Raw genomic sequence first — 20,691 nt, forward strand, 5'->3', positions numbered from 1 at the left:
CCAGCTGTGACATGTAAATGGCTGTGATCTAGATGAGAGATGAAGGGCCATTTACACAAGTCATTCAGATGAGAGCTGTTCAATGTTCACTACAGTCATTAACCCATCTCTACACTGACTCTCTCCGTCTCTCTCTCTCGTGGAGGAGCTTAGAGGAGGCAGTAATGACAAAGATGAGACAGGCAAAGATACCACTCTCTCTGATTAGACGATCAAGTGACCTTCAGAGTGCTCTCCCTCACTCACTGACTCATTCACATACACAACACGCACACACAAACACAGGTTAAAATGATCTCCTTTGAGATGATTACATGTGTATTGCTCTTTACTGAGGAGATGAAGCAAGGAGGGATTCCTGCAAATGGCCGTCTATTCTGTTCTGCAATACCAGGACTGGAGCCAAATGTCTCATTAAGTGTTCCCCTCCTTTCTTCTATTCGCATATTGCTGACATAAATAGGTCTTCAATCTACACTTACACTGACGTCACAAAAATGAACCACCCAGAAATCAGCATGTCACATTTCAGCTTTCCCATGAAACAATGATCATGCTCCTTCTTGCTTTTCAAAAATAAGGAAGAATATTTTTCCGCTGACCTCACTTCCATTTCACAGATATGACTTCTGAGGTGAATCTGCTGTGTGCAGATTTGTGTGTGTACCTGTGTGAAATGTGCTGAGAACAGTAGTTTTCAGCAGCTCAGAGTGTGTGTTCTAGAACCACCACTGACCTGTTTTCACCTCCGCAGTCAGCCAACATAATATATTAATGAATGCTTGTGTATGTGTGTGTGTGTATATGTGTGTGTGTGTGTGTGTGTGTGTGTAAAGCATTGTGGGAGATGTAGTTTTACAACCACGTAATGTGAGTAAAAGGCATGCTGGAGACAGAGGTGCAGGTTGCCAAGTATCTTTCCTTGTACACACGTAGACGACAGAGGGCGTCAGACATGACCACAGACAGGAGTGTGTGTTACAGACAGAGGCCTGAGCAAACACTGACGACATTTAACAGGACATTCAACACCAGGTCTGTCTGTCAGCACCAGCTCATAAAGCTGTACCATCTGACTGTGTGTGTCCTTTCCACAGACAAACACCTAGCTATCTGCAGTCACTCACAATTACTGCACTTCAAGCACAAGTCAATTCTGAAACTGAACTTGTGTTACTGTACAACAGCATCAGATATTGCTGACGTGACATCACGGCCAATTAGGAAAGACACACACACAGACATGAGATCTCTCTTTTCACTTCTCATATGATCTCTTTCGTCTTCAAATAAAATACTGAGAAAACAGGGTAGAAAAGATAAGACGCTTGCTTTAAAGAACTGATAATAAAATGTCTTTTGGCAAGAGTTAGCTTCATTTTTAAACTACAAAACGACAAATCTGTAGTGTGTATGGATAAGTGCAACAGGCTGGCACATCATCTGCTTCTCCAACAATGCAAGATAAAAGTAAACGGCTTTTTACTTGGAAAAGTTACTTTTGATGTTAAAACGTAAAAAAACGAATGGCCCCAGCACTAAGCATGTGAAGATGTAATGTATCTATTTAACCTCCCCCGACCTCTCTCTCTCCCTCTCTTTCCCTCTCACACTGTGCCACAGATAGCTGTGACACTCAGGCCGCTCATATCTTCAATATCTACTTATTCCTATCATTCAATCCTGCCCTCTTTCTCTTCAACTCCAACATTCAAAGTGTGTAAAAAGCAACCTCACTGAATTACTACATTTATAAAAAGTCACCCCAGAGCTTTCCAGAGCAAACTCATACTAAGTCCACAATGCACTGATGCATTTGTGAGAGATTAAAGCTCTTTGACTTATGTCAGGCAGTCAGGATGGCAGAGGGCTTCTCCCCGCCCCATAATGTGTGTGAGAGCTGCTGACCAGCCGTCTCATAAAGACTAAAATATAACAGCATTTCCTCCACACTTCTCAGATTCCTGCACCTCTGCCTTATATAGCACCCTCACACATGCCTGCTGTTTCAACACAAGCCAAGGCTAATGCACTTTACAAACAGCACCCCACTGCACTGCAGCGCCAAGGTATATCTCACTTTCACATGCTGTCCTCATCTTAGGCTAAGACTTCAGAGACTTCTGGTAAGCACTCGGTGGGATCTGACTGAAAAGCAGGGTCTTGGTATCAGTTATAGCTAATGAGCGTTGATCTGAAAGTGTGAGGTCTAAGGATATGGGGCTAACTATACAGAGGGAGTAAACATAGCATTACCCTGTGTTTTATCCTATGTTAAATGAGAAGATGAGATTCAGAATGCTGCCCACCTTGAAAAGCGTGACGGTGATTTCCACGTTCTCGGGAACAGGCCACACCACCACTCCTCTATAAGGGTTCTTAATGCCCGGCTGCCAACTGTGAGACTGAGGAGAAAAAAACACACACACACAAAGTTCTGGTCTAGGTGACAGGAACAGATATTTCTAGAACACTTATAAATGCTGACAAGGCAGAAGGCAGACTTTGGACCCAGAGGCCTTGACCCAAACCTCCCATGAGGAAAGAAATAACCATTGGTGCTAACATTACATCCAGTACAATGAACGCTTTTGCCTCCACCATGCTAGGAAAGCAGTATTTAATAACAATAGTGTACAGTAACACTGGTGAGTTTAGGTCATGGCAGACTTAACCAGGCGACTGAGCCACAGCGGGAAGGATTTGCAGCCGTCATGAAGCGTGTCATGTTTGACCTCTAATCTTTGACAGTACAAACAAAACTAAACAGACAACACACACCTTGGAGGATTTCCGGCGACTTCTGCGTGTCCATACGACCACCAACTTGTCTGGCTGCCTACAATGAAAAGGAAAGATAGCAACAGGTCAAACATATGCTTAGATTTGTTAATGCCGACGAGATCAAAATGATGAAACTCAAACTCAGCTGGTTGGCCAAGAGTATATTTTTACCCTATGTTGCTAATTTTGCCTTTGTCCCTATTAAATGTACCTCAGTGTTAAGACACTGTTTCACACACAAATGAGGGCAAAGGGGAGCTGTACAGAGGGAGCAAACATAGGATAAAACATAGGGTAGAGGAGAGGCAATATGACCACTGAGTTTAACAGATGAGCCTCTAAGGATTTGTCTAAAAGGTATGACCAACAAAGGGAGGACACACACACACACACACACACACACACCCCTAACCCTGAGTCAGCTAAGCATTTCACAAGAGCTTACACTTCCATTTCACTTATGATAAAAACACAGCTGACTCACACACACACATACACATGCAAAAATGCTGTCCTGTCAGAGCATGTCCTAGACCAAAACCTCTTTCACTCACACATACACAAACACAAACAGAGCAGTGACAAAATGTCCTACGTGGATTTAGTGCACTCCTTTACCTGGTCCACCAATGAGTATGTGTGCGTGCGTGCGTGCGTGCATGCATACGTGTGTGTGCGTGCCAAGCAGTGCCCCCCAACCCCCAACCGGAGATCTCTTCTCCTGCAGTGTGAATAAGTGATGAGACAGAGATTGGATCCAACAGAGCAAGCCCAACTAGGCATGCAGCTATAGCACCACCCTGACCCAAACACACTGAAATGACCCAGGACACAGTGTCCAAAGAGTCCAAGAGAGCTGAAGAACCTCCCCAAGAACTGGACAGTCCCCACTTAGACACCCTTCGAGCTGCACACAGCATTGGACACACAGACAGATAGACACACACACACACAGACAGATAGACACACACAGACGGACAGATAGACACACACAGACAGCGAGTGTGTGTTGTGTTTGGCAGTGAGAGGGCTGGAGCACTGAGAATGCTGAGACGGATTAGCTGCTCTAAGAGGCTCAGCTGAGGCTGCACTTACTCTAATCTGACAGGCAGGTGTGTGTTTGTGTGCGTAAGAGTGGGCTGTTCTGAATAGAGCAGGACACTGCAGGGGAATATAGGTGCAGATAGCACATTTTTATAGCCATACCCTCCGTATGCTAGTTAACAAAGCCGAGCATCTGAAAGATTCCAACATTTTTCATGCGGTTTTCCTTTTATGGAGAACTCAGCATAAACTATGACAACACATAATGAATAATTAATGAAGTCAGTTTAAAAACAGGAGATAAAAATGAATCAATCTACTCAAATATCAAGGCATTTAGAAAATCCAGTAGTCAAAGCCTGTTTTCTGTCATATTCCTAGTAATATGGAATGGAAAAAGAATGAAAATGCTCTGCAAACCAGTAGCTTATATTGGCCAGTAAGGCCAGTCAGCCCGGTCACAGAAGGACATAAGATTTGTGGGATGACACTGTGAAGGCCTCTATTGATGATGCTGTGAGAAGGAGAAGGAGGAGAGAGACACAATGTCCTGTACTGCGCTGTGTGTGAGTGAGAAACCCCAGAGAGAGAGAGAGACAGACACAGACACAGAGAGAGAGAGAGAGAGAGAGAGAGAGAGAGAGAGAGAGAGAGAGAGACAGAGAGAGAGAGAGAGAGAGAGAGAGAGAGAGAGAGAGACACGGGGGGGGGGGGGGGGGGGGGCTGTGCGGATGCAAGACGTCAGCGGGCCGCCTGTGGCAGGGGCTCCAGTACAGAGCGGCCCATTGTCTGTGTACTCATGACTCGTGTCATACCCAGACCCCCAGTCAGACCTGCAGGCTCAGCCTACTGAACCGTCAGGCTACCGCCAAAAAAAAAAAAAAAAAAAAAGATTATCAACCATTCATATTTCAGCCTGGCCCATCTACCGCAGCCTTCCTTCTGGAACATCTGTTGTTCTTTCAGCTGCCACTCCCCATTTATTTCCCAATCTTCACAAGTTTCATTTCAGACAAGTACTTTTCTCTCTTTCTACTTGTCTCCACTTCTATTAAATAGCTCAAAAATGCCTTCATTCCTAAACTGTGTGCTAAAGACATTAACAGTCCTCTGGAACCAAAAGAATGTGCTTTAACAGTTATCAGATTCAAAGTTTTGGTACACTAACCATTTTTAAGGGTACATTGCCTCCTCATGCATTCCAGCTTCACAGCCTATAGATTTTTTTTGACACAAGGAAAACAGAGGCAACCACATCCAAACATCACTTTAAACCGTGGTTTGGGCCTCAGTCTCTGAACTACACGACAACACACAGCCTCTGGAGAAAACTAGTTAGGGAAAAAATGTACACTTCTCTTTCGTTTTCTGCTGATCAAATGGGATTCTATGGCAGAGAAAACACAGAGCCAAGGGCCTGCCAGGCATAGTGTTTAGACTTCAGCCATTTGAGGTTAAAATCACTTTGAAGCCAACGTCAAAGTCCCTTCTACAAGACATGTATGGGACGACTGTGTCATTTAATAGCTTTTTCATTGATTTGTAGCTGGATACAACATCTACATGCTCTTGTGCCAATATTATACAGAAACTGTCAAACACAAATCCTACATTCAGAATTACTGAGACACAGTTATTTTGTATGTAATTCAGTACACAAATCCAGTATGGAAAAAAAAAAGATGGCCCTGCTTTCAGCACTGTGCTGGAGGCCAGCAGGCAGATACATTAGGATTCTGGACTCTATCCAAAACCAGGATTATGAACAAAGGCAAAATCATTGTTTGACTTAGGAAAAAGAAAAATATTGAACCATGTTGAACTTCGAAGGGCCTCTTGGAGAGAGACAGACACCTGGCTGCTAAGCTCTCTCCTAATATAATCCTGTCAGCATCTGAGAGAGCAGGCACCTAGCCAAACCCAGCATCTCCTACAGAAACAGTCACAAAATGAGCCCCCAAAACCTACGCAGAGATTACCAGAGTTACCACTGAGTCTCCACAGACAGCACCAAATTTCATGCAAGTCCTCACATATGACACGTACATGGTAACACTGCTCCATCCAATAACTCTGCGCTATTCCCTAATATTAGGAAGATTTTGGAAACTATCTTGTCAGTACCTCTTACTCTATAGCTTATTAAAGACAGAAATATGCACTAAGAAATGTAAATAGCAGTACAGGGCTCAGAACATCACGAGACAGCAAGAGTCTGAGAGGCGCTCACCTGGCAGAGACAGCGGAATAGGGAGCACTCTTATCTTTTTTTATCACCACAAGAATTTAAAAGTTCAAAACACAGAAATGACCCAAACAACAGCAAGATTACAGGCGCTAAGAATTCAATGATCATTCACCTCTTGCCAACAGTTAAAAAAAAAAATACACAGAGGAGGAAAGGAGAAAGAAGAGACAGACAAGTGGCTGATGCAGTCGGACAGAAAGACAGCCTGGGAGAAGCACCAAGACACAGAATGTGAGGGAGGGAGGGAGAATGAAGGCATAAATAGAAGGAGAGAGAAAGAACAAGAAACTAGAAGGGCAGAGGAGTGAGATTGAATTACAACAATGTAAGATGAAAGCATATGAAAAAAAGAGAGAGATGGAGGAAAGGTTAATCCAGAGGTAACTATACTCCTAAACAAATAAATAAAGAGATAAGAGTGGTAAAGTAGGTCAGGCGGAGTTTGGGCCCTGGGGAACTGAGATGTTATCTCCGGGAAGTGAGGCAGGGGAGCGCACAGGCAGACGGGCACGGGAGGAAGAGCCCTGATTGGGCATAGAGCTCACAGTTACAGGGTACTGAGAGGAGACATCCTGTCTCTCTCTCTCTCTCACACACACACACACACACACACACCCACCCACCCACCCAAAGCAGCATGAAACCCATATAAGCTTGTGTGACTGCTTGTTTGTGCCATTGTCTGCTCTTTCCAAGTTGTGCTGAGCAATAGTGGAAGAGTTCAACAAGTCTGTCCTCAGTTTCCCTACAGAAGCCCTAAACAGGCCTGTAAGAGGATGAAGGCTTGACTGTCATAAACTCAAACCCTGGAGGAGTGCCATTCTCTGCTCTATGAGGCCTGTCACGGAAGAGGAGGAAAAGGAAGGGATGAGATGCTGTAAAAAGACAGGAGAGGGGAAGGGCAGGAACCAGCAAGCTAAAATGCACCCTGAGATCCACTGCCTGAAAATCTTCAATTTATAAAAAGACAGAAGGAAATGGGAGTTCCCTAAGCCTTGTGAACAAAAAGTAAACACATGGACATTGAATGGTAAGGAAAAGCACAGTTTGCCAAAGTATAAACAGCACCATGAGGTTAATATGAATTCGACTAACAAACACAAATACACACACACCAACCGCCATCAACCTTCAACCCTCCTGACATTTTGTTTGTTTAAAGTACTTTGCCCAGTGCTCTGTCTGTTTGAGCTGGGGGGGGGGTGTCTAATACACTCTTAGTAAACCTCTGGTACCTTGATAGTGAGAGCAGAGAAATTACCAAGGCACAGAAATCTGCATCAAACGTTCTGCTATGGGAGTCAGGCATGTTTTGATTTTCAGGTGTTCTAACAGTCAGGGCGAACAGAAAGTTATGGATATCCAGTCTGGTACTTTTAGAAAACGGACTGCATTCCAAAGGCTTTCAGTCAATCAGCCACAAGACCTAAAGGCATGTGTTTGTTTCATGTGCTTGAGCAATGCCAGCAGTTTGATCTTCTGATGTTCCGTTAGTATCCCAACGGTGAGGGCTCTAGGCTTGAAGCATTTTTTTCTTTTAAAGTGAGTGTGGAAAGGTTTTAATCTTCTAACACTCAGGCATGTGAGAGCTCAGCCAGGCCTTTACCTTTGGAGTTTGTTTTCTGTACGTGAGGCTCTGATGGAGAGTGTAAAGTGGCCGTGGCATGGTGGACGAGATCGTTGTCATTCGGATGCTGAACAAACAGGCTCTTGACCTCCGCAGACTGACGCAGGCCAAGTGGCTCAGGCCTGTCTCCGATAAAGGTGATAACACTCAACAGGCTGTATAGAGGCATCAAGAGCCCCTCACTAACACAGCCTGTGTGACATCAGATGAGTGAAATGGAGCCACTGCCAAACAGGAGAAAATGTGAAGCCCTCACACCAGATGATAAGTAAATCTGTAGTACAATTAGTTGTACTTGTTTCCAAAACAGGTTTAATGACGTCGCTTTCTGTGGAGTCGATTTTCCGCCCGTTTTCAAACCACTTCAAGGTTTGACATGTTTCTTTACGATGAATGTGCCACAACGTGTTTGGAGAAGGTTGATTTCTCTGAGTGAGCCCGGCTGTGATTACACATTTGGTGCTGAAGAATTTAGAAGTCATTTACTCCTCTGATTACTACACACAACAAATGGCCCATGTTCATAGCGTGTGTATACCTGCAAATAGCTGCAACAAAGCTAAATACAGACAGTGTTAAGTCTATTCCATAAACAGTAAGATATAAAAAAAAAAGGTGCAGTTCATTACTTAATCTTTTCATGAGCCCATTTTGATGAAAAAAAAAAAAATCAAAACCACCAAGAGTGAGGGGGGGGGGATCATTTTGTGTACAATTTTGTTTTTGCCATCAAACTGGCAAAAATGCAAGTTGTAATTTCATTCAAAACATCAGTGCATAAACAGACCAGGTAGAGCTGTCAACACCCTCACACCACCCTCTCGTAGCAGAAATACTCAAATTGAACTGAGTTTTGGTGCCAGTTCTAAAGCTGTTCTATTACCTCCATTATCAACTAAATCAAAGAGACTCATAGTATTGCTAAGGCAGGGTGACTGCAGGGCTTATAAAATAATGTGTGCACTGAGAATCTGCAGGCCTGCGTTACACTTGTCCAGTCTTTTCCCTACATTAAACCTGGAAACAACATACTAACTTGTCTTGTATTGAGCCCACTGAGAATAAAATTTGAATTAATGCTCAGTAACAATGAATAGTAACTACTTAACAGCATTATTTTTGCAAGTCATTTCCTGAATCGTTCCATTTCCCAGGAAATCTCTTTTTGTCTGCCTGCAAAAAGCAATTTAATCGCCAAAGACGGACTTGCAGCATCAAACAAAATCACCATTGTTGCAGGACATATCAAAACTTTTTTCAGACTGTCTGTTCCCGCTTCACCGTTTACAGAATGTACACCAACCACTGAAAACAATCCGGCTCTCAGTTCGCAAGACTTCAACCATTCATTCAAGAAAGGTAACACAGACAAAATTGCATTAGCAGAGTACACATGAGTTTATGGGCACAAATGGCCTTCTCACTCACTGGGCAGACAGTTTTTGTTCAAAATTCTCTCACAATTCTCCTCTTGGTCTGGATAGTGTTAAGAGTCTGACGGGTAGAAAGACACTCCCTTCTGGAGTAAAGAGAATTACTGTGAAGCTTACTCCTGTATCTCCATTCTCTAAATGAGCTTAAAATTGGGTAAACATATACAGTGTCTCACATTTCACCAACAGTTTTGGTCTATTTCTGAAAGCTTTCTGGGAGCCTCATCAGAATGACTCTGCTTGTCAGACTTGTCCACTGAACATTTCCAACAGACCTTCAACAGGAGAACGGTTCTTTTCACTTAAATACAACCAAGAAATCTAGATAAAATGTAGACTCTCCCAGATGGCTCAATGATTTACCTTACCTTTGATAGCTTATAATCTTAATCAATGAGCTGGGCTTCGAAAATGCCCCAACCTCTCAGATTGACACCCCCCACCAACAGTATATGCCAACCGCCACTCATCACCCTACAACTACAGCACTGCATTCCTCATATTAACACAAAGGAAAAGAGGGTGGGATGGAGGGAGTGGAGTGAGAGACACTGAGAAGTCCATTACAGGGTGGGCAGTCACTCAACACACGTGTCTCACAGCCTGAGGTGCTCCTCCAGAATAGAGACAGATAGACAGAATATGTTTGTGTGTTCATGTGAGTGAGTGTGTGTGTGTGTGTGTGTGTGTGTGCGTGTGTGGAGACAAATGAAGATCAGTTCAGATATTCCCTGGCTGCACTCATTCACTGTGACAGAGAGTAAGGGAGAACACAAGCTGGTCTTTCATCACATTAACTGAAGCACCTTCACCACGTACCTCACCATGACATTTACAGCTCCGCAGCAGGGCTGCTATCCCACAAACCTGCAGTGACTGGGTGGTTTTGTGTACATGTATACACATAAGTAACTGATTGTTTTGCTGTTCAAAACTCTGTCTTTTTGTGTGTGTGTGTGTGTGTGTGTGTGTGTGTGTGTGTGTGTGGTTGATGCAAATGTTCAGTCATTGAATGTTTTGCTTAAGTACATTCATGTATGCATAATTAGCAGAAAGTCTATTGGAGGAATGTATCATTAACAGAGTGTGTGTGTGTGTGGTGTGTACTGTTTGTGAACACAGCACAGCACAGCTGCAGAGAACCCAGCACTGCAGGGCTGCTGAACTGGAATTAGAAGGCAAATGTTTAAGGGAGGAGGGAACAGAGCAGTAAGAGAAGAGATGTAATGAGAGAGAGATTACAATGGCAGATTGCATGTAGAGGAGCAGTCACAGGATCAGCGTGTATGCTGCAGCAGACCCCCCCCCCCCCCCCCCCCCAACTCTCTCTCACACACACACACACACACACACACACTCACACTCACACTCACACTCACACACACACACTCACACTCACACTCACACTCACACTCACACACACACACAGAGTTATGGAGTGCATCGCATTGAATATCTTAACACTGACATACACACAGGAAAGACAGAGACATATCCCACAGTAGCATACAGAAGTAAAAAAAATGCTAATATGGAGTATCAGCACACAACACACATAACAACCTTTCAAACACACCTACCTGCAAAAACCCTGAAATCACACTTAGAAATAATGACAAAGAGAAAGAGAGAATGATAAAGGGTGTGAGACTGCACACACAGAGGCTGATCCTTCATCAAAAGGCATATTTACGCTACGGCACACTTACGTCTCTGTGGCAACGGACAAAGGATCTGCAGCCTCATGGACCTGGCTGCCCCAGGGTGGGTCAAAAGGTAACACCACAGATAAAAAGACATATCAGAGGAGAAAGCAGTTCTGGATTTTTTCATTTGGTTTGAGGGTGAAGGTACAAGCAATACATCAGGGGTTCTCAAATTTGGTCCTGAAGTCCAGCTGGTTTTTATATCAACCACTAGCCTATAGCCTCACTCTTGTTTCCCAAAAATAATCTCCTAATGGGGCGAGGGCAGAAACTGCGAGAACTGCAGACGGCCAGGACAAGACTGGACGCACCCTGCAGAACAGTTTCTACATGTTCTCACTACGTCTCCATGTGTCCTGGTCTTGAGCTAGAGCAAACAACATTACACACTATTTAGGTACTCATTCACTTATGTACAGCACATTGCATCCAATGGTTCAGAACAGCACAGGGGAACAGAACAGACAGTTACACAACTGAGAGGATCAGTCCTCGTAACAGAGGAGAAGGGTACTAATCAGGATTTAAAAGAGTGGTAGAAAGACAGAACAGAGAGAGACAGAGAAAAAAAAAATGAGACACACAGATAGAAAAGAGATTGAAGACTGGGAGACTGAGAGAAAGAAGGAGGGGGAGGGAGAGGAAGCGGAGAGAATGAAATAGAGAGATAGACAGAGATATGTATAGGTCAAGTTGTTCTCCTGTATCTTAAGGCAACTCCCCCCACACCTACAGACATTCCAAACCCCACACGAGTGCATTACTGTAGCAGAGCTGCCACCCTCAGCCCTGTGCCTCACGGTAAAAAAAGACAGAAACGTCTGGATACTGTGTCTGTGAGCGTGTGTACAAAGTACAAATGATTCTCTGTGAGCCAGCAGTGCAAGAGTCAAGTGCTTTAAAAGCAGACACCGGTATCGGAAAACACAGAGGCCAGGCCTCTTACTCCCTGACATTTTCCCAATAATGTTCAGAGTGCAGCCTCGCCTTGGCCCTGCCTTAGTCAGGCACCTGAGCCTCCAGCTACAGCTGAATCTACAGCAAGCACTGCTCCACCGCGCTTCAGTGGACCACATCAACACTTGTCCCCTGCTCAAAGTCGAGAGTGTGGGATAAAGCAGGAGATAAAAAGCATGAGAGGGGCAGAGGAAGGACAGGTGAATTAAACGCAAGAGAGAGGATGAGGCACAGCGCTTGGTATCACAGGTGAAAACACTACCACTGCAGTTTTTACTATTGAATTTGTGTTCCCCATAATAAACAGATGGGTAAATGCCAAGACAGTAGATGGAAGCAGGCTGACGGGTTACTCTGTGCGGGTGTGTGTGTGTGTGTGTGTGGGGACATGTGCATTACTGTACTGTTTAGGGCTCACTGCCAAGGAGCAGTTCAAACATGAAACCCTAAATAGAAGGAAGACAACCAGATTCCAAATTGAAGTAAACGTGCATCAATTCCCAAAAGATCTGCAGCATCACAGAACAAAATGACAACAGTCTGACACATGAATATTACATTTCCCATGATGCAGGAATGTGATCAAGGTAAGAGAAGTCAGAGTAGGTCTTAAACAAGCCATCAATTCCAATAAATACTTCTATCAAAACTGCATCAATGACAGTATCAGCCAGAGAAGTGAACAAGACTAATTCATGCCATTCAAAGTTTGATGTAAACTAATAAGGAGACCAAAAGTGTATAAACACTGCTCAGTATTGGTTCAAGCAGTTTTGCAGGCTAGACACTAAATGTCATAAACAGGCACATAATATCAACTTTCCAACAAGTCTTTTGAGAAACACCATATGTCAGTACAAGAAAGAACCAGAGAAAAATCTGAATTGTGGAGATAATGGAATTCTTGTGCTGTCAGTGGCCGGAGGTAGAAAAGCTAAACAACCAAATAACTGTGGTGCACTGATTTATCTGTCAATACTCCATCACATCTCTTTGAGTAGTGAATACAGATCAAGCCTTCCTTTTTCCCAACCACGTTTCAACCCCTGCCTCCGGAGTCAGAGAATGGGCACCTGGATATAAACTGCCTGACTCAAACAGGGAGACTTACTGCTTATGGCAAACAATCTGGCTCCCAGTGACACCAAAGGACACACCACTAGTAAAAACAGAGGGACCTGCAGTGAACAACAGAACTGCTTCATTTCAGTGCTACCACTCTAAGGAGTACAACATTTGAGATAGAGGAATGCAGACAATACACAAGCCATGATTCTGTGTGTGTGTGTCTGTGAGAGAGAGAGAGAGAGCAAGAAAGATTGAAATTGAAGCAAGAGCACATCTGTGTTAGAAACATGATGACCGGAGGGGCGTTTTTCCCTTCACGTTTTCCTGTGTAGAATGAGGCAGCACCATGGAGGCAGCTAAACATGTGTTTCCTGGGGCTTTTCTACCTCCTCCACCAGACAGGATGTCAAACTACTTCACACTGCTCTCACCAGCAGATTCCCTCGTTTGCTCCCTCTCTCCCTCCCTCCAGCAGCAGACACACAGTGAGGGACCTTGGGACTGTTCTGGACTGATATGAAAGCCTAAATGTTTCACAGCTGGACTTTCTTCATTTTGAATTCTACACTATCCAACACTGTGCATCGCCCTCAGTGGTCATATGCCACTCCTGTGATTATTACAAACATTTACAAATATTTTTTATTAAGTAACAAAAGAATGAAGCAGAACTAAGCAGATTCTCTCTCTCACAGGTGTACATTTTTTTAACAGAGATTGTTGAAAATGAAGTCTTAATTGTCCTAATGTAAGACAGTTGAGAGATTATGTGAAGAGTCTTCTCAGTTGCAGAGCAGTGATGTGAAAGATTGTCCTGACTGTGTGGTGTGACAGTCCCGTCAAGGAGGAACAGCAGAGATGAACCATTACAGAATGTCTGAGAACACCAGAAGACAACACAGACTATTTCTGAAATATCTAAAGCTCTCTGACATTAGTGTCCAAAAAGATCACAAACTTGGCAAATACAAGGAACCCCCACAAAAATTCATCACATAATCTCAAGAAGCTGATAACAGAAGACTCCTTGAATGAGTTAATGCTTTAAACCAGCAAGGGAAGCTCACATATCCCACTTATGCACTTTGAGCTCTTCATTGAGCTAGACGCTTTAATTTTAAAATGCCAAAGCGTGTGTAAATTAGCACTGAAAGAAAGAAAGAAAGAAAGAAAGAAAGAAAGAAAGAAAGAAAGAAAGAAAGAAAGAACATGGGCTTATACAAAGAAAATCTCAGCAGCTGTACATCAGTGATTGAAGAGTTAAACCCACCATCACTTGGAGGAAGTTTTCATCATTCAGCCTGGCCTGACTGGTGTGGCATGTGCCTGACAGACCACACTTATCAGTGCAGTAGTCTGTAAGCCTGACTCCTCAACTACTGCCTCACCCTGGTGAGCTGAGCACACCCTGTATCCTGGCAACATGTATCTGGAACACCATGGCTTTCTTAGTCAAATGTGAATTTGACAACACAGCCATCTCCCAGCGATATGATATTGAAGGCAGTAATGAATCAATTTGAGCATGCTACATTGTTGGGTGGAGATTTGAAGGCAATCTGAGGACAAAAGAGGCCCAAGTGGCTTTGTCGAGCATTGTCCTAACACTCGAGAATGTTCAAGTACCACTGACATACCAGAGCTTCGATAGGCCTCATGATACAAACTGTTAGGCCCTCTGCTCATACCTCAGCTATGAGGATCTCGTGTGAACAACAGACAGCCCTTTTCCAAAAATCACTTTCCTTCCATCTTCACCCTCCCGTTCCTTTTTCCCTCTTTTTTAGCTCAACATGGCTGTGGATTCTCTCAATAAAAATCTAGCTGAGATTTTGAAAGTGAGATCCGTTTGAGCTCAGGGGACTGTTTCCACTTACAGGCAAATGGAAACTTTCCACCGCAACAATAACACGCTGGACAGATGAAATCCAAGGCACAAAGCCACGTCTCTCTCACATTTACACACGTTCTCCTAAGCCTTGAGAATCTCTCCGATATCATACCTTTTCAAAATCTTGTCAGTTGGTGAATACACATCATTCAGCATGAAGGCAACCTCATTACCTATGCACTATGGTCAGCACAACGCTGCTCAGTACATGAGACAAAGAATAGGTTAAATTAATCTCAAAACAAACAAAAGAAACACACCAACCGGGCCCCTTGAAAGGCTGATTGAAGCCCAGAGAAATAAGCTTTGCTCTAACTCAGGTCCTGGAGCACCCCGAAGGAACAGACTTCTCCACATTTCTCTCATTCCATTCCCGGACACGTTTGCATCTGGCCCACTGCAGGCCTGAATGTGTATACGTGCACAGGGTGCAGTTAGAGACATAACTTGGGGCCACATCCTAAAGTAAAGTTCCATTCTCCTGAGCCCCAGTGTGAGAGCTGTGAAGCAGTGTCCATGGGAGATGGCACACCCAGAATGGAAGACAGAGAAAAGCTGCTTTGTGTGGTTTGCGGAACAGCGTTGATCAGTTATTCCATCATGAGGGTTGAGGAAGGTTTTCCCCATTACTATAACGTAAAGAAAGCCTTGAAGAAAACAGTCTTCATGTTGCTTAGTGATCTGAGAAACATATCAGCATATATAAATTTTCAGTTACACGAAGACAACAGGTATAGACCAAGGCGTAGATACAGAATACAATCCATGCAAAGCCGAACAGCATTTCTTGTTTGTTTTCTGTGACTAACTTAAATAATGTCTTTACATGCATGTGTGTGAGTTACATGGTAAAATTGCTGAAAAAATAACAAATATGCAATGAACTGGAAGAGGTTCACATGGTCGGCCCCTCCCTGTATGCAGGCATACCCGCGCTACCGCTAGACTGTATAAATCACTGCCACCAGAAACGTCACAGGCCAACTCAGCATTCCAGAACAAGAGCTTGTACTGAATGCCTAAACAGCATGGCTACACATGTATGCGACCTAAAGAAACAAAACTCTGCAGGGATTGTGCCAGGGCACATAGGATGGTGACTACATCAATAACTCACCATTTTTTTGTGCATTCCACCATGAGCTCCTGGTAGGATGCCACAAACTGGAATTTGGATGCATGTTTTCCCACACGCTGTAGTCTTTTCCACACTGAAGCCATGTCTCTTTCTGAATTAATAATTTGTACAATATGCTGCCTCTGTCCAGGTCCAGCTCACCGACAGAATTTCAGCTTGAAAAGTGTTTAAAAATATCCAACAATCGTCTCGTTCACATTCATTCTTGATGTTTCAAAAATTGGAGTACAAAAAACAATAGCCAACATTTGTGGTGCCGGTGTATTTCCATCAAAACAGCAGTTTGGGAGAACATAAAACTGCAAGACAGGGTGACACAGAAATTCCTCTCAGGTGGCCATCAGGTTTGACAAATCATGTTGCAGCAACTGATTCAGTTCAGTGTCGCATGATAATCCTGATCTTCCCTCTTCAGAGGTATCGACAAACCTACAGAGACAAAAACAGACTGTTATGTGTCAACGGGAAATATTACTATAATAACATGAGACACCGAGCGCATGGGTTTTGAGTTGGAAAGCTACGTGCGCCAGACAACCCCAGAGCCTGATTCATGTTTTCACGTATGACATATCGCCCATCCCATAGAAAACTGCAAAAATAATAAAACTTGAAGAACTGTTCTCGAAGGATATTACTCACGCTGCAGAAGCAAGAGAAGAACTGATGAGCACAAATTATGGTGAGGTATTTAGTAACATCACATTATCCGCAAAAATTCCTTATCTTCACTACACTCATAATTTGGTCCTAACCTTCGGATTCACCACGGGATAAAGATTAAGATATGGTGCAGAACCAATCGCGTTTGATAAACAAACTGTCTAACGCTGAAAATTGAGATATGAATGTCTCTTAGCACAAAGGCAGACACCAAAACGTCCTACACTGTGTATGCAGTTTCAATCTGATGTGCTTAAAAAGATTGCAGATGTCAAAGACTTTCTGAACCCTTCTTTTTTAATAAAACCCATATCAGCTTAATGGCATGTGTATGTATGTTTACAGCTAAACCTGTCCGGGTTTGGTTACACTAAGCGAACTCTATGAATACAGCAAGAATAAGAAAGTTTGTTTTGCTATTACAAGCAAAATACAAACTTAATCTTTTTTGCGTTCCTTGGCCAATGTATGTAACGTTAGCTGGCTTTAAGGAGCAAGCCGTTCCCTCGAAAAGTTACCAAGCTGGAGTTACGAACTGTCCGTAAGAGATAACGTCGCTAGAAGCCGGCGATTTAAAAGAGTCTGCTCGGTAGTTCCCTCATTAACGAGCGTAAGGCCCCAACGTACTTCGTCACAATAACAAACTTATAAAAACTAACTTTCTTCATCAGCTTAGAATAAAGATAGTCAGTTTAAGTTTGTTATTTAGGCAGCTGAATTTGTTAGGTTACCTAATAACACAGCCAAAAATACAGAATAACAAATGGCCAACTTAATTATTTCAGTCATCTTCATTAAAAAGCACTTTGGAATTATCTGTTGGAATCAACCGCTTTGGTCTTGAACAAAAAAGTTGTAAAACTAAGTTAATTTAATTGTGCTTTAATGATCATACATGACCATGTAATCAAGCCAGACACTTAAAAGATACGGGCTACACTGCCCAGTAACAGTGCATGCATTAGAAGAAAGGCTTCCTCTCACCTTCTGAAATATTTAGCAGGTTATCTTAATCCTCATTTGCGGGTCGCTGGCTTTAAAGTAGCAGTGCAGCTAGCAAGCTAACCGGCTGCATCTAGCCAGCTAGCTAGCTAGCTAGCTAATTACCAGCTACTGTTGCAGCAACGTTAGTAGTTAGGTAGCTAGCGTAGATTCAACTATTTAAGCTAGCATGCCATGGCTAACTAGATAGCTAGCTTACTAGCTACCAGTATGAGCACAGCGAAAACCGTTCTGATACGCCAACTGGCAGAGTAAATTCCCACACGGAATCCTGTATGAACGATACTCTCGAAAATGGCAGGTTGGTGTGTCTGACGACAAAGGCAAGAATAACTTAACTTCCTAATATCGGTGAAATTCCAGTTAGCCTCCCATAGACTGACTCTGCACTCAACCTTCCATCATTTTTCTCCACAATCCCACATTCACTCAAACATCTGTGATATGTCCCGAAGAAACGCCCCTAGGAATCAACCATTGGTTGACGTCTCGGCAATGTTTACCCATTCATGTGACCGCTTAATACATTTTTTTGTCAACTCTATGTTTCCATTGGTTAATGTAAAGGCCATTCAAATATGTTTATCCCGCCTATCTAAGTTGCATAGTAACGTTGCATAGTAGACTATCAACTTGTAATGGTGCTCAACTGCTAGTCTGTTCTGACCAAAAGAAGCCTTTCTTAAATATGTAGCGTCGTTTGTTCTCCGTAATATTTTTAATAATTGGAGCATGGTATCTTGTGGTGGTTTAATAATCTAGAAGGTGGATGGTTCAAGTCTTTTTTTTTCAAATATCATAATTAAATTGCTGGAGATCATTTGAGAAAACACATACCACGTTTTCCTTTTTAAAAAATTAAATGTTCACAAGAGGTGAAATTGTATTGCACAAAACAGTGATTTGTTTTCATAATAATATCATTCTAATTGTTTGATTATGTTCACAATGAATGTCACCAAGAATGTACATGTGTGGCATATCTTGGCTACTCCCTGTTACTGAACAGAGACTTTGTTTGTGCACATGATTACTACTGTTATGTTGGTGGGTGGATTGCTCTGCATTTATTTCTGTCTTCATTATGTTATTAATGTCTGGAATATACTGTAGTAATCCATACCAATGAGAGTGACTTCCATTTCCACAATGTCATATAAATTAAAGGGGTAACTTTGTGGCTATGGGGCTTCTCATGTGCAGGATGTGTAAAAATCCCTCTGCATGGACTCAATCAAAGCATCCTCTGAGACATTTTCTCAACCTCCACACTGAGGAAACATAAGAAGGCTGTGTATGCAAAGCCAGGCAGCAAGAAAAATACACAGAAATTCATTAAATTTCACACCCCAGAGGATTTTCTTTTTAATGAGACAATGTTATTGTTGATGTTTATTAATGAACAGATGAGGATGTATCATATCTTATAGTAAAAAAAAAAAAAAAAAGAAGAGGAGGCAAATACGTAAATACTTGAGGCGTCTGATTTTTCCTCTGAGTGGATGTAGGATGAGTCATCGTTTAGTTCATTTCAGTCTGACAGATGCGTAAATATATAGCACTTGGCGCTAAAATCTATTTGAACAGTTAGTAGAGGTACACTGAAAGACAAGTTCTGCAGCAGAAGATGTCCCTTTAATTGTTCAATGCCTGATGTTTACATACACAGCTGGGAGGTTGCAGGGAACCTCACCATGTGTCAAGGAATGCTTTGATGTGACAAACAAGCTTGCAGAGGACATAACTCTGGCTGCATGGCTTCATACAGAGCACCGGGGCATGTGTGTGTGTGTGTGTGTGTGTGTGTGTGTGTGCGTGTGTGAAGGCTGGGTGGGAGGCATGACTATGAGGAGTGCCCCTGTCTGCCGCCTCATTCTTGTGACTTCTTACAACCATGGTGAAACTTTATGTGTATGTGTGTGTGTATGTCTGTGTGTGTGTGTGGTGGAAAGGCGTCCACAGATTCTGTTAAAGTTGTATGGTCTCTTAAGCCTTCACAACAGAGGGACCAATGAAAGGTCTTGAGTAGAGCAGAGGGCGTGAACTGCCTGCTTTGGCAGGGTGTAATCTCTGCAAGAGGCCAGCACTTAAAGAGACTTGTTAACAAAGGCTAAACCCTCGAGGCCAAAGTGTCAAAATCTGCCCTGGAAAATGACTGCCAACAGAATTCCTCATGACAGGAGACAATTTGTCCAGAACTGATCACTCACTTTGCAAATATGGCTAGAGCACTATCAGTCAGCTAAAAGACAGATATTTAGGGCTGAAACTTCAAATAGAGATACTAACCAAACTCTTCAGTCAGATTAACATTCAGTCCATATCAACGGTGTTCAGATAAGCAGGACTTGCAATTGTTTCATCAGCTCAGCTCATGCTGGAAATGAGCAAATCTTTTATGGAGTCTCGGTTCCTTTCATTTCACCATGGCCCGCAGAACACCTAACAGACAACAATGTTTAATTCAAATCTACAATCTCCAGAAGACTGGTATTTTTTTTCTTCATCCTCACCACACTGTGCTTCCTGTTTGTTTCCCCAATGGAAATGTGAGAGTGAGGTCTGGTTTTCAGATAAGCATCTTTCCTGTAAGTGATGCCACTCTGAGTCACCATAACTGGAGAGCAGGCACTGATCTGTCTCGGATAATATCTCTGCTTTATGGCTGGCAACAGGCAGCCCACTGATATTGCTTTCACATGGAAGCTGAAATAGGTTAATTGTTTGTGGCTAGTAGGGTGGATGGCAGCGCCTTTAAACAAACTATGGTTCATCTCATTTGGAAAGTAGACAGGGAGGGTAAATTGTGTAGCTCTGAATCCAAATTTAGTTAGAGTCATTGTAAATTTATGCCTCTTTTCCAAAATGTCTTCCATACTCACATTTTAAATTCTTTTTGGGTTTTGGTTATAATTCATAAACAAAGAGATGATTTAAGGGGACGATGCAAAACTGATTTTTAAGTAAATTTTTTTATTATAGTTCTTATTAAAGGGTTGGTATTTTGCCATGGATAAAAACCAGATAGTTCCAGGAAATGATAAATCGTGCCTTTAAACCTAAAAAAGATACTCCCACACCCATATATTTCCTGTGTGGAAGCTATAGACTGAGAGGCGCAGTAAGCAAT

The 20,691-nt window shown here is 42.8% G+C and overlaps 1 protein-coding gene across 1 annotated transcript in view; it reads right to left on the bottom strand.

Moving 5' to 3' along the window:
- ehbp1 (EH domain binding protein 1) overlaps window positions 1-16,060 on the bottom strand; it is a 114,648-nt gene extending 98,588 nt beyond the window's left edge. The window contains exons 1-3 of the mRNA XM_030787450.1: window positions 15,876-16,060; window positions 2,782-2,839; window positions 2,310-2,405 (exon numbers count right to left, since the gene is read on the bottom strand). Coding sequence (XP_030643310.1) covers window positions 2,310-2,405; window positions 2,782-2,839; window positions 15,876-15,979 — 258 coding nt within the window. The 5' untranslated portion in view covers window positions 15,980-16,060. The remainder of the gene's footprint in view (window positions 1-2,309; window positions 2,406-2,781; window positions 2,840-15,875) is intronic.
- Between the last annotated feature and the right edge of the window lie 4,631 nt (window positions 16,061-20,691).

The sequence above is a fragment of the Chanos chanos genome, chromosome 10 (genome assembly GCF_902362185.1).
Source record: "Chanos chanos chromosome 10, fChaCha1.1, whole genome shotgun sequence".
Taxonomy (NCBI): domain Eukaryota; kingdom Metazoa; phylum Chordata; class Actinopteri; order Gonorynchiformes; family Chanidae; genus Chanos; species Chanos chanos.